Source organism: Panicum virgatum, chromosome 4K (assembly GCF_016808335.1).
Source record: "Panicum virgatum strain AP13 chromosome 4K, P.virgatum_v5, whole genome shotgun sequence".
In the NCBI taxonomy this organism is placed as follows: Eukaryota; Viridiplantae; Streptophyta; class Magnoliopsida; order Poales; family Poaceae; genus Panicum; species Panicum virgatum.
In genome coordinates this window covers 8,559,873-8,573,424 of record NC_053139.1, presented here as the reverse complement: position 1 = coordinate 8,573,424, position 13,552 = coordinate 8,559,873, and the positions used below count along the sequence as shown (strand labels likewise).

General features: G+C 47.6%; 2 protein-coding genes across 2 annotated transcripts; one reads left to right on the top strand and one right to left on the bottom strand.

Annotated features, from left to right (window-relative positions):
* Positions 1 to 1,497: 1,497 nt before the first annotated feature.
* On the bottom strand, positions 1,498 to 5,059 carry LOC120704634 (triacylglycerol lipase OBL1-like). Its single transcript, XM_039989097.1, has 3 exons — positions 4,396 to 5,059; positions 2,710 to 2,937; positions 1,498 to 2,583 (listed from the first exon to the last, which is right to left on the bottom strand). The coding sequence occupies exons 1-3, from the start codon at positions 4,907 to 4,909 to the stop codon at positions 1,685 to 1,687; spliced, it is 1,641 nt and encodes a 546-aa protein (XP_039845031.1). The 5' UTR covers positions 4,910 to 5,059; the 3' UTR covers positions 1,498 to 1,684.
* A 2,247-nt stretch (positions 5,060 to 7,306) lies between these two features.
* Positions 7,307 to 7,804, top strand: LOC120701847 (translation initiation factor IF-2-like). Its single transcript, XM_039985656.1, has one exon. It carries the CDS (start codon positions 7,307 to 7,309, stop codon positions 7,802 to 7,804), a length of 498 nt encoding a protein of 165 aa, XP_039841590.1.
* The last annotated feature ends 5,748 nt before the right edge of the window (positions 7,805 to 13,552 follow it).

Below are 13,552 nucleotides of genomic sequence, written 5' to 3'. Positions count from 1 at the left end.
TTCCTTATGTTATTTGTTTTTCTCTCTTTTAATATGTTTTTTATTTTATTTTTCCCTTTTTATTTCAATTTTTACTTATATTTTACATTGAACTGTTTGTTAGTAAATATATATATATATATATATTTGGTTGTATTGTAGATGTATTTATCTTTATTTTATCTACATGTAACTAATTGTTCGCACTGCCAAATTATTTGTTTGCTTTGCAGATTAAATTGTTCCGTAATGTTGGCCCGTTTGTTCGCGACATTCAATTTTTATTATTTACCCTGTACAATTCAATGTTCGCGATGTGTAACATTTTGTTCGTTGTATATTATTATTTGTTTGTTATAATTAACTTTTTGTTCGCAGAAAACAATATTTGTTCGTGTTCTTAAAATATTTATTCCCAGTTTTCAAAACTTAAATATTTATTATTTAAAAAATATTTTTGAAAAATATCGTGAAAACATAGGTAAGTGTGATCTTGTTTTGAAGATTTTGTCATAAGAAAGATAATGGTAGTATTCAAATTTAATTTGGATGCTCGGTTTAATAGTTATAGCTTTTTTAGTTTAGGTTTTGCATGCATTTGAGTGATGTCAGCACTTTTGCTTACTTTTGCATGTATGCACAGATTCCCTCCTATTAGCACATATTTCTTTCTATTTAGTAAGCGATATACGTAGTCAAACGTAAATGGGCCAGCCTAAAATTACTAAGACTACCGCTCAAATCCATGTACTTTCGGCGATGGTTTGCGGATTTATCACCTGAAGTGATGGATAACTGCACCCCAAATTTTGGGCTCCGATTTTGCTGCCCCCTTGCTCGGCCGACAATGATTTGGGCCTGCCAGACATCAGCCCAGGCGACGGATGAGCCCCGGGCCGAATACGTTTAGCACGGCCCAATATGGGCACTCGAGCAACTTGGCTCAAATCACGGGCAGGTCCGCTGCGGGCACGTGCGCTTCCTGCGTCCTGGCAGGCTGGCACCTGTCCCAAAATTTGTTTCAGAATGGAAATATAAAATCTAAAGTGGGTGATAAATTTGCTGGGGTCACCCAAGTAAACCCAGCAGCCCCAGCACCGATGCTCCTCGTTTCCGCCCTGGATTTGTCATGAAGCTTTCTGTTCCTGTCGCAGTTGTGCTTAGTAGTCTAAAACATCAGGCGACTCCGGGTGTGTGCACCCCACCACGTCCAGGCGCGAGTCTCAGCCCTGGGCCTTGGCAATCATACGTGCGTTTATTTCCTGGTCGGTGCACGCTGCTCAGCTACTCTAACGAGCCTTGCAAGAGTAGGCAACGGTGCAGGAAGCGACGGAAAAGGCTGTGCTCGCGACGGTCACTGTCGCCGTCCAACCTTATCTCTAGTTCTCTACCGGGCATTGCTTCGCTTGTATGTTCAGCACTCTCCTACATCTAGAACATTCACCGATCATCTGCTTCCATGCCAAGTATTGCTAGAACAGGCGTCGTCAACACGATCCAAGCACGCACGGCACGACATCGCTACAAATTGCTTTATTTGCTAATGTATAATATCCACGTGTACTACGTATATGTCAGACTAATTACAGTAATGTTTATCATCTGCATAACGTTTATTAATTTCGTTCCTCTATTTTCCGTGAACTTTGTTTTTTTTCTTTTTGCACAATGCAGCAGCGCTAGATCGCGGGCGGCGCAGGGAGGGCTATTGGTCGTCGTCGGCGAGCAGCCGCTGGAGCGAGGCGGCGCGGAGCCTGGTGGAGTTGACGTAGTCCTGCGGCGCGTGCGGCGGCAGGCCGGGGACGACGAGCCCGACCGCCCTGGCGGCCCGCATCGCCCACCCCTCCGCGTACTCCGCGCCGGCGACGCGCCCGATGAGGAGGCCCCGGACCAGCTCCCACGCCGCGTTCGCGTACTTGGGCGCCACGAACAGCGGCGAGAAGAAGTTCTTGTTCGGCTCCTCCGCCACCGCCGCCGGCCGGTAGAGGCTGTCGACGTAGAGGCAGCGGCCGAAGTGCCGGAACAGCAGCGCCGCGTCGTCGTAGGGCACCCGCGGCACCACGTCGTTGCAGTAGACGAACCGGACGTAGCCCCGCCGGCCCAGGCGCGCCGCCGCGAACCGCCCCAGCGCCGCGTCCCCGACGCGGGGCTGCCCGTACGTGTACACCCCGGCCAGCCGCCCCAGCAGCGCCGCCTCGCCGTGCAGCGCCAGCACGGTCGGGAACAGCACGGCGAGCGCGCCGCCGAGGCTGTGCCCCGTCACCACGAACCGGGCGCGCGGGTTCGCCGCCAGGAACGCGCGGAGCCGCTCGCGGATGGCGTAGTACGCGTACCGCCGCCGCGGCTCCTCGGCGGCGGCGGGCGCCGCCGGCTCGGTGGCGGGCTCCGGCGGCCACCCGGTGTTCTTCTGCAGGCCGAGCGCCTTCATGAAGCCGCCGTGGACCTTGCCCACGCCGGGGATCTCGTACCACGAGAAGTCCACGTCCGTGCACCACTGCTCTGCGTCAAACGGCTGCGTGCCGCGGAACGCCACCACGGCGAGCTCCGCGTCCGCCGGCTTGTCGGCCAGCATGAAGGCCTGGGTGGTGTAGTCGCCTCTGAATTCTGCAGAGAAAGCAGCAAGGGAACATCATCATCCTCGTGGTTTAAGTCAAGCAATCAAGCATGCGTTGGTTGCGCCATGGATCGGATGAAACACTTATTGAACGTAGTTTGTTGTACTGATCGTACCGTTCCAACAATTGAAGAACTCCAAGAATGTCATCTGCCAGTGGTTTTCCACAACGGTTTTGATGACGAGCTCCTTCTCGTAGGCTAGTTTGGACGCCATGATTCCAAGAGCTGCGTGGTAGTTGCTGTCTCCTGGCCTGATCTCATTGTCCAGGTCAACCCTCGTGTCGATTAGTCCGATGAACGACCGGTAATTTGGAGAATTCCTGTCCGGAGTTCGTACTTTACCTGCGATGCAATAATGACAGGAATCGATCAATGAGAATAACTGTTGCTTCAGCACAGCTTTTCCTTGGAAAGCAATGTCATTATCGTACTAGTGTGAAAAACAGAGTCAATGTTGTTTGCACTCTAGTAGGTGATAAATACGGAACATTCTTATTCGTTCAAAAAAAAAAAGCGTGCATTATGCGTTGCTCGTACTTGCTTGGAAAGTGGAAACAGCATAGATTCAATGTTTGTTGTGGAACATTTAACTTGGACTTTTGTTTGACATTCAAAAACCACATGAGTTGTTCGTTTTTCACATTATGTTTCAGTAACCAAAATGAGGGTGAAAGCAAGCTACCTTAATATATTTTCTCATATTTAAACGATATTATTAGTAGATTTAACACCAACTTAGTCCATACGATTATATTTTATGAATATCTGCTGCCATTTAACAAACAAATCAATACCGCGGATACGATTGCCGCAACTAGCGCCCTCGACAAAAATTAAACAAATAACAATGTTCAACTTGATTGCTTAAAGCATTAAGACAGCCAACTCAACTTATTGTTAAGTATAAGGAACCAAGAACATCCTTATCTTCAGAAGGAAGAATGATTGAATTGACTTCTTCCCATGTTTATTATATTGTAGCAATGATTGAATACTCAACTACAGCAGAATATATAATCTAGAAATTTTTTGTTTATGACTCCTGCAGTTGTGTATAACACGCATCATAATTTCATACTGCTGTCGGAAAACACGGTGATTGTTTTTTTAATTTTCAGCATACAACTAAAAAAAATAAATGGCATATGGGTGACCCTTTCAGTACTATTTTATATTTCAAAGAGATAAGCTTGAGAGCCAAATTATACATGCTATGAGAGCTAATTGGCTACTCCTCTAGAATTTCTTTTACCAAGATATATATACATTGGTTCCCACAATATTGGACTTTACATGCTTAGCACTATGTATTTAGAAGGAAAAAAAGATAATTTCACTAAAAGAATAAGAAAAATACTCACACTTAATCTCTAATACGTCAGAATTTTGTTAATATTAGCTAGAGAAGGTTTCTCTTATCTTCTATATATGTTCACAAACATGGGTTTGTTTAGGTTTCATCATGTTCCTTTCCTCGCATAGGAAATCATTTACGAACAATGAACTTAGTTTTACTCACACCCATTAGGATAGATGGACTTGCACACGTCAAAAAACTTTATATATGTACCCTTGTAGTACAACACTGTGCTAAATCATGGACACTTGCAAAAACATGATCGTTTGTGCAGTGGACCCAAAAAAAAAACAGAGATAAGCATGGTTTGGAAATATAAGCATTTTGTCTCTAGTTGAACAAAGTCATTAGTTTCAAGGAAATATAGGCCTGCCGGGGGGGGGAAAAACAAAAAAAAAGAGATCAATCAGTACTACGCCAAGAAAAGCCTACAAGATTAGTACCTTGCATAGCGTTCCTGACGAGCCCGAGGACGCTGCCGCCATTGTCGGTGAGCAGGTTCATCCAGTACTCGATTGCCCTCCCGAGCGCGGCCATGGGCCTCTTGACCGACAGCAGCAGCATCTGGACGACGAGGGAGACGAAGATGACCCACCGCCGCCGCCGCTCGGCGACCTCGGTGCCGACGGGGCAGTCGACGGCGTCGTTGTCGGCGACCTTGCAGGAGCACAGCAGGTGGAGCAGGCTCCGGAAGCCGCCCTTGTCCGGCCGCAGCACCATGAAGTCGCTGAAGAAGTCGTCCCGGCCGTCCATGATGGATCGCCGATGATTCTCCGGCCGGCCGGCCGGCCTCGATCGAGCTGGAATCCAAGATCGAACTACCAAAAAACTCTTTTTTTTTCTCAGAGGAATCGATCGAACGAAGCTATACAGCAAGAGCACAGAATAAATTAAGTTTGGCTCCGGGAGGGGAGTGCGTATATATAGGAGGAGGAGGCCGTGTGGCCAGCATGGCATTAGCTAGTAAACGGCGATTTAGTCGTCGCAAACAATGTGTTAGTTGGTATTAGTATAAGGCCATGTGCAAGTGCCAGGAAAGTATTAGGGTTGGGTGAGGACCGGCCGGTTCCAAGCGGGAAATAAACCAGCTACCAGAGGCCCCCGGCCAGTTCCTGGTCACATGCGCGTTGGAGAGATCGGAAGCTCGGAACCCGTCGTGTTACTCTCGCACGCAATGAGCTGAGGGAAGCTAGAACCAAAGCAATCTTGGTCGGTAAGAAAAGCTAGCTCGGTGATGCTGGGATTGCTTTGCCTTGGGTGCATGCATGTCTGAGATCGAGGTGCTAGATACTCTATAGTTTGGCGAGGCATATAGCCTGCTGGTGTCGCTTTGTGTCTAGGGTTTCTGGTGGTCGCGCACATACGATTCCTGCTGCTGGGTGTTGTGTAGATCGCAAGCAGAACGGGAATGTTTTACGCAGTGAAATTAAAATCTCTGAATTGTATCTGTTTTAGACTTTTAGTGCTCGATCGGTTTCTCCTGAATATATTTCAGCGCGTTCTGTCAATTCTTTCATTTCTTTGCAACGCGAACGTAAATGCGAGGCCGGGCCTTGTTTTATTTCTTTTATGAAATTAACAGAGGTACAAAAAATCTGACCACCGGATAGATTAAGGTTGAAAAACAAATCACCGTAGACGACGCCTCGTCGTCGATAGGCACGCCAACCACCTACTACTGGATAGATTAAGGATGCTTTGCCACTATTGTCGTGGTTGTTGCTGGATGCCCTGGTGGGCAGATGCTTTGCCGTCGCGGTTTTTCTGTTTGTTTTGGCAGTCATGGTGTAGATGTTTCTAACTCATGAGCTCAACTGTACTTGATCGTCAAATTATATTTTTCAGGGCTGTATGGAACACTTCCTTTCTTTTCTTGCTCTTTGTTTCTGCTTAGGTCGCTTGTCACTAGCTTGGTGGTTTGTTTTCTGCTCTAGAAGAGGATTCTCTTGTAGTCGTGTTTCATGTAATTCTATACCTCCTCTTAATGAAAAAAGTCCTCAGGCACGGTCCTAAAAAAAAACTTGAGTTTGTAATCCCAATAGGCAGGGGCAGAACCACGTTCACTAACCACCCAAGCAATGCTCACTTGCTCAAGTATGGACAATACCTTTTATTGTTTCCTAATGCTGTACTGGTACGCGCACTTTTCAAAGAACGAATGGAGTTCCTTTTTTTTCTAACGTTGGACCGGAACATCGTCGGACTAATAAACTGCTAGAGAAACTGATGGGAAAGTGTGGGGCTTAATTAGTAATTACCCGGTCTCTGTCAGCAGGCAGCGTGTGATTCAATGTCCAAGTGGTCAGTATCCATGTCTAGATTAGAGGGTATTTGGGTCCAAGTGCTAATGCCCTAAAATGATAAAGTTAGCAGTTAGCACTATCCTATTCAAACGGGTGAGCTAAATTTTATCCAAGACTAAAAAAACTTTTTGCAAAAGTAGGAGTACAGCTAAAGTTTAGCACTGTACTGTAGCCCATCCAAATATGCCCTTACTTTCGTAACCAGCTGAGATGCCTGCAGCAGTGTAAAAAAGAGAGCTTTGGGGGCTTGGGGCGCGCATGTTGACGTGTGGGCAGAGCGCGTGCGTCAAAGTTTGGCCCTCATCCTCATACTACACCTCTTTAGCCAGGAGTAGTACAAAAGTAGTAACCGTGTCCAAACTGCTAACCACGCCATTGGTCCCAAGCATTTGACGACCCACTCAGACTCAAGGTTTTGATTCGGACATCGGTTTGCCCAAGTCATCAGACTCTCTCCAAACTAAGGCTGCCCGCAGCGGGGCTCTGTATGCGGTACTCCACTACTGTGCAATACCAATTTACAGAGAAAAAAGCTACAGCGGGGCGCGCTACATCGCTCTGTATCGTTGCGGGCGAGACTCCGCTCGCCAAATCGAGCGCAGGTAGCGCTCGTCCGCAACGCACCGACGTGGCGCGGGCCCAAGCACCTCGCGCCATTCCTTCCAACCACCCGAGCAGGGAGAGAGAGCAGGACGGAGAGAAACAGAGCGAGGCGGCGAGGCGGAGCTCGAGGTCGCCGGCCCACCCGCCCGCCCATCAGCGGCACGAGCCGGGGCGAACGCGCGCAATGGATGCACCATCGCGCGCGGGCCTCCGCCGTGGCCGGGAGGTCGAGGTCCGCCATGGGAGGGAGGAGAGTCTTCCTGTCTCGGCCGGCTTCGGAGCTTGAGGGCCATGGCCGCCGCCGAGCTCAAGCCGGACCGCGGGCCCGCGCGGATCCGGCCCCAGCTGCTCCTCCACGGCGCCGTGCCCCTGGTCCCCGCCGGGGCCGTTCCTCGCGCGCGCCGCCGCAGCTCGAGGGTGCCGCCGCGGCCCGAGCTCAACGCCCGCCATGGCCTCCGAGCTCGAGCAGGCCCGCCTTGCCGCGCGCCTGCCCGGGCCGCTCGCCGCACCAGCCGAGGCCGGCGCGCCGAGGCCGCCATGGGAGAGGGATGGAGAAGGTGGGGGCAGGGCCATGGCGAGCGCCGCGAGCTCCCTGCTGCAGCTTGCCCCTGGCCGCGGAGCTCGCAGGGGAGGGGCGGCGCGGGCCGGCGCCGCTCGCATGGGAGGGCCTGCTCGGCCGGCCGTGCCGCCCGCCTGCTCGCCAAGGGAGGGGCGCCCCGCGGCGAGAGCCCCGGCCGGGGAGCTCGAGGGCGGGCGCAAGGGAGGAGAGGAGCCCCGTGGCCGCTCGGCCCGCCCGCCGCCGCAGCTCGTGCACGCCGCGGCCGTTCCGCCCGCCGTGGCCCCTCCACCGGCGGCGCCTGGATCTGGTCGCCAGAGCAGGAGGGGGAGGACGAGCGCCGGCGATGGCCCCGCCTCGCCGTGGCCGCTCTGCCGCGCGGCGCGCTGACCGCCCCGCCATGGCTCCTCTGCCGCCTGGGTGGAGGCGTGGAGGCCGAGGAGAGCGGAGCCCGCGCGCACCGTGGCCGCTCGGCGAGGGAGGCCGGGCCGCTCGCCGGCCATGGGAGGCGAGGGAGGCCAGGCCCCTCGCGGAGGGGCAGGGCGGGTGCCGTCGGGGGGCGGGGGCCCCTGCTCCGCCGCGAGGTCACCGGGGGCACCGAGGTCCAGATGCGGCGGGGAGAGGAGAGAGAGAATGGGAGGAGGAGAGAGAGAATGGAAAGGGTAAAAAGAAAGAGATAAAAAAAATCTGACGTGTGGATCCCGCGGCTGGTAGTTAGTATAGAGAGTGATATAGAGAATGGATGGGTGCGGAGAAACTGAATATAGAGAAGAGAATATTGATGACTAGGACGGAATATTCTATTTAGAGAGTGAATTTGGAGTACGACGAGTGCGGAGAGCCTAAAGTATGACGAGGCGCCTGCATGCATATCCTCGAAGAAAGAAAAAGAAAGCACGCATGCATGCAGTCAGTCAGTCACATTCCGATCATAGTACTAACATACTACGACGACCAGGTCAGCTGCAACTGAGAGGGTGAAAGCGATCGGGTGCTCTAGCCTAAGAGGGGGAGGGGGTAAATTAGGCACTATTAAAATCTTAACATACGGCTCCAAGTAGTTTGCACAAAATTTAAACTAGATCAAGCTATCTAGATATACAACTACAGTTCACCTTAGTGTAAAAATCCTCATCCCAAAAGATTTTAACAACCTATTGCCAATCCTATCAAGATACTACTCTATGAAAGTAAAGGCACACAAGTTGCAATATGAAATGCGGAAGTTTAAAAAGAGGGATGAGAGGAAGCGAACTCTCGACACCAGGATTTATCCCGTAGTTCGGATTACCACAAAGGCGCTCCTACGTCCACGTTGTTGAAGCACTCACGAAGAGTATCGCTTCCCGGCAATCAAGTCTCTTCCGTGAACACAATCACGGTCACCTTGATCCCGATCTTCACTAAGGGAGATTGCCCACGAAGGAGGGGTCTCCGTCCCCCGCACAATATCGTCGACGCCGCTCCACACCAAGCCGGAGGGTCGTTGACTTGCCAGCGAGCCACCAAAGCTCCAAGGATGGCCGGCGCAACAAGATACAATGTTGGTTCACTCTAGAACCACAGCACAAGGATCTAAACCTTGCTTGATCACTCACTCAAGAGCTAACCTAGCACTAACACTCACAAAGCTTGTGCTAAGGACTAAGGACTTGATCTTTATGCTCTTGGATGGCTTGGAGGTGTTCTTGAATGTGTATGAGATGTCTTGAGACTCCAGCGAGCTTCAAATGGCCGGGGTGAGGCATATATATAGTCCACCAACTCAAGAGAGCCGTTACTAGCCGTTGACCAGTTTTCTGCATAGGCATCGGAACTTCCGGTGCAGGGACGTCGGAACTTCCGGTTACTCACAGCAACTGAAGTAGCCGTTGGCTTCCTGACACAGTTGCAGTGCCTCCATGGACCACCGGTGGAACCGATGCATAGGACGTCTGTTAAACTGGTCACACACAGCGCCAGGACTAGCCGTTGGACCTCCCACTTTTGCTGACGTCATTGCACCGACGCCATGCTCCGATGCACTATCGGTTCAACCGGTGCTGAAGGCTTGGCTCCTGCGCAACTTGCTACATGCGTCGGTTCTTCCGGTGTTCCTGTTTTCTACAGAACTCATCCAATTCAGCGTTTCTTTAAGTTCTTTCTTCATGTATTGCTTTGTATGGCCTTTTTACTTCATCCCTGGGATCTAGAAATGTTCACTTAACAAAATCATTAGTCCCATTGATTGCGTTGTCATACGATCACCAAAATCACTCGAAATGGCATAAATGGTGCCATGTTCGTTACAATCTCCCCCTTTTTGGTGATTGATGACAACACAATCAAAGTAAGAATTAAATTTACAAAAGTTGTCAAATTGAACAACTTACACTTGCTTGGATGCTTACCATCATCCAATGACGGCTTGGCCTCCCCCTAAAACCATGATTCCCCTTTTGTTCCTCCCCCTATTTCGCTACTTCTCCCTCATGACTTGATTCACTTGGCATTTCTCCTCCTTTGGAATATAGTTTTTCTTCTTGGGAACATTTCTCTCTCTTTGTTGGGAACATGTCTTGCTTTGATCCACATCTCTCCCCCTTTGGAATCAAATCACCTAAAAGGTCTTGCACCTAAAAGATCTTGCAAAACAATATAGCTCAAGAGAAGATTAGTAGCCTAGGGAGTTTGTTTCATGACTCATGATCCAATTATATGATATCAATGAAGATACCAATTGAAAATTTACTATGGTGGATCACAAAATCATGAAACTAGCATGACATGATCTAAGCTTTCATAAGTATGTGCACAAAATGATAATGTGAAAATCAAGTGCACAACTAGATGTTATAACTAGAAAGTTTAGATCATATCATGCTCGGAGGTAACTCTAAAATAATAAAGGTTTGACAATGATATCAATTGAATGAGTTTAGAACCTTGCATACCTCCGGGGGTGCTTTTGTTTACCTTGCATGTAAAAAATTTAAGGTGACTTGTAATCAATACCAATTGAAAGTCTTTTGAAGAGGTGAGCACTTGGTACAACAAAGTTAAGCAAATGTATGAGCGCATAGCCTATGAATTTAGATATGAGCATTTAAGTTCAATAGAGCATGACTCAATATGCATGAAAGCACAATTTATCTAATCACTCTTATAGAGTTGTTTGTTCACATTGATCGTGAGAAACATTCTCTTAGAGTGTTAACTCCACGTGAGACTACAAAAGATAAACTTGCAAATATGCTAATCTCAAAATCACAAGCCATAGGATGAACTCCCCTTAAATATGTGTATTTAGTGTTTGAATCACCAAGCAAATGTATGCACATTGATTTTAACACAATTGGGAAGTTTACCATATATCTTGTGTTCATGGTACACATATGAAATACATACCTCATGAAATCCATGTACCATGAAGGGTAACTTTGTGTAGCTTTCTACACACTTATCAAACCATGTAGGTGGCTCATGGGTTAGAAACATGACACAAGTAACCCACCATATATCACACTAGGAGATGCAAGGCATGCAAATATTCTAGCAAGAGCAATGGATCTACATGATGCTTGAATTGAAATCTAGCTACCATTACCTTATGGGGGACTTGGGCAACAAATGTCCAAGTTGTGAGTTTAGCTTGTTTTGACTTGAATCTTCATTTCAACTTGTAAGCTAAGCCTCCAAATCCCCCGAAGTCATTCTTGGGCTTCAAGTCTCCTTTGGAATCCACACCATTTGAGGCCCCTTCATATTGGTGACGATGTCCTTGGGCACCCAAATAGAGTGGTTCTAACTCCTTTCCTTCTTCCCAACCTTGTGAGCAACCATCTAGCCATTGGTCTTCTTTTTAATTACATAGGAGGTGCTATTGCTTTTATTCCTCCGGTTGGGCTTGGTGTAGATGAGAGAACTCTTAATTGTGAGCTTCTTTTTGTTCTTCTCATCCGGAAGCTTCTTTCTTGGTTGAGGACACTTGTTGGACTTGTGGCCTTCTTTGTGGCACTTTGAGCAAGTCACGGTGGACCCCTTCTCAAGCTTCTTCACCATGTCTTCACGGTTATCTTGAGAAGATTGGACATTGCTCTCTATGCCTTTGCCCTTCAATCTATACAAGTCCTTCATGAGCCTTTCCACTTCTTGCTTGAGCTCATCATTCTCCTTGGCAATGAGATCATCACATGATTCTACAACAACATTCTCATTGTATTTCTCATTGCAAGGGTTAGAGCAAGATTCATCAATTAAATCAATGTAAGAAGTTTAAGCATCTATCCTAGAGATTGGAATTGCAAAAGGAATAGTTTGCTTCATTTCCAAAGAGTCATTAGTATCATTAATGCTCTCAAATTTTAATTTGAGCTCTTCATGCTCCTTGCTAAGCAATTTGAATTTGCACATCAAATCTTCAAAATTTGTAGCAAGAGAAACATTTAGATCATTGAGAGCATTAAGGTTTTTAATTTCTTTTGATTGCTTCTTAATGACTTTTTGGTGCTCATGAACAAGGTCAAGAAGTTCATCAATTGAAGGAGAGTCAGAGTCATCATCACTTACATTGTTATCCATACTTTTGGCCATAAAGCAAGTGTTGGATGATGATCCCATGCGGGTGGTGAATTTCTTGTTTGATTCATCACCTGAACTTGCACTTGATTCTTCGCCACCGCTTACCCATTCACCAAATACGGCATATGATTCATGCTTGGGCTTCTTCTCCTTCTTTTGCTTGTTCTTCTTGAACTTTTTCTCAACCTTCATAAGTTGATGGTGAGGCCCATCTTTGAGGAAGACCATATAACTCATTGAATTGATTTCATTAAAGCATTTGTTCATTTTCTTTACTTGCTTGTAGAGGTTAGGGTTTATTGGCTCTTTTTCATTATTTGAGGAGTTTTTTGCATCCTCTTCTTCCTCATCACTTGAACTACCTTTGATGGCCATCTTCTTCAACTTCTTGAGGTTTTTGCATGCAAGTGCGCTATGTGTTGGTGAAGAAGATGGTGCCTTTGTCTTGATATCATTGCGTAGCTCATGGGCAATCACCTTGTTGAGGACTTGATTTGGTGTCATCGTGTCGAGCTCTTTCTCATATAGAATTGTGATCACCAAATCATAGTCCGGCCTTCGGAGTGAGTGAAGGATCTTGCGAATGAGTTCTAAGTCTTCAATTTGCTTCACACCTAAGGAATTAATCTCATTCACAAGAGTGTTCAAGCGTGAGTACATTGATTCGGCATTCTCATCATCAAGTTGCTTAAAACTATTAAGTTTATCAATGAGAACATGATATCTTTCGTTGGCAACATCCTCCGTGCCCTCAATGTTCTCAATGATAGTCTTCCATAGCGCTTTAGCATTTTCACAAGAATAAACACAATTGAACACATTGTCACTAAGAGAAGACAAGATTATGCATTTAGTGGTGACATCATATTGCTTCTCTTGTTGACCATTATTTTTTACACCTTCACTCACAACTCTCCAAACATTTAATCCCGTTGCTTGAAGATGGGCTTGCATCAAAACCTTCCAACGTTGGAAGCCCGTGTCGTCGAACCGTGGAGCGGGTCTAAAAGGATCCATCATTTCCCCCTAAGAGCTAACTCACTAGGCGATGAAGCCTACCGATCTAATGAGCCGGTAAACACAAATTTACCAATGGAATTGGATTTCTTTATGAGAGAAGTGAGTCCCGGCTCTGATACCAATTGAAAGCGATCGGGTGCTTAGCCTAAGAGGGGGAGGGAGTGAATTAGGCACTATTAAAACCTTAACCTATGGCTCCAACTAGTTTGCACAAAATTTAAACTAGATCAAGCTATTTAGATGTGCAACTACGGTTCACCTTAGTGTAAAAACCATCATCCCAAAAGAGTTTAGCAACCTATTGACAATCCTATCAAAATACTACTCTATGAAAGTAAAGGCACACAAGTTGCAATATGAAATGCGGAAGTTTAAAAATGAGAGGAAGCGAACTCTCGACACGAGGATTTATCCCGTGGTTCGGATTGACACAAAGGTGCTCCTACGTCCACATTGTTGAAGCACTCACGAAGAGTATCGCTTCCCGGCAATCAAGTATCTTCCGTGAACACAATCACGGTCACCTTGATCCCGATCTTCACTAAGGGAGATTGCCTA

Coding starts and splice junctions, on each gene's coding strand:
- LOC120704634 (XM_039989097.1), bottom strand. CDS start 4,909: ATGCCATGCTGGCCACACGGCCTCCTCCTCCTATATATACGCACTCCC. Junction 2,938..4,395: donor CGTCAGGAACGCTATGCAAG/GTACTAATCTTG, acceptor ATTGCATCGCAG/GTAAAGTACGAACTCCGGAC. Junction 2,584..2,709: donor GTTCTTCAATTGTTGGAACG/GTACGATCAGTA, acceptor CTTTCTCTGCAG/AATTCAGAGGCGACTACACC.
- LOC120701847 (XM_039985656.1), top strand. CDS start 7,307: ATGGCCTCCGAGCTCGAGCAGGCCCGCCTTGCCGCGCGCCTGCCCGGG.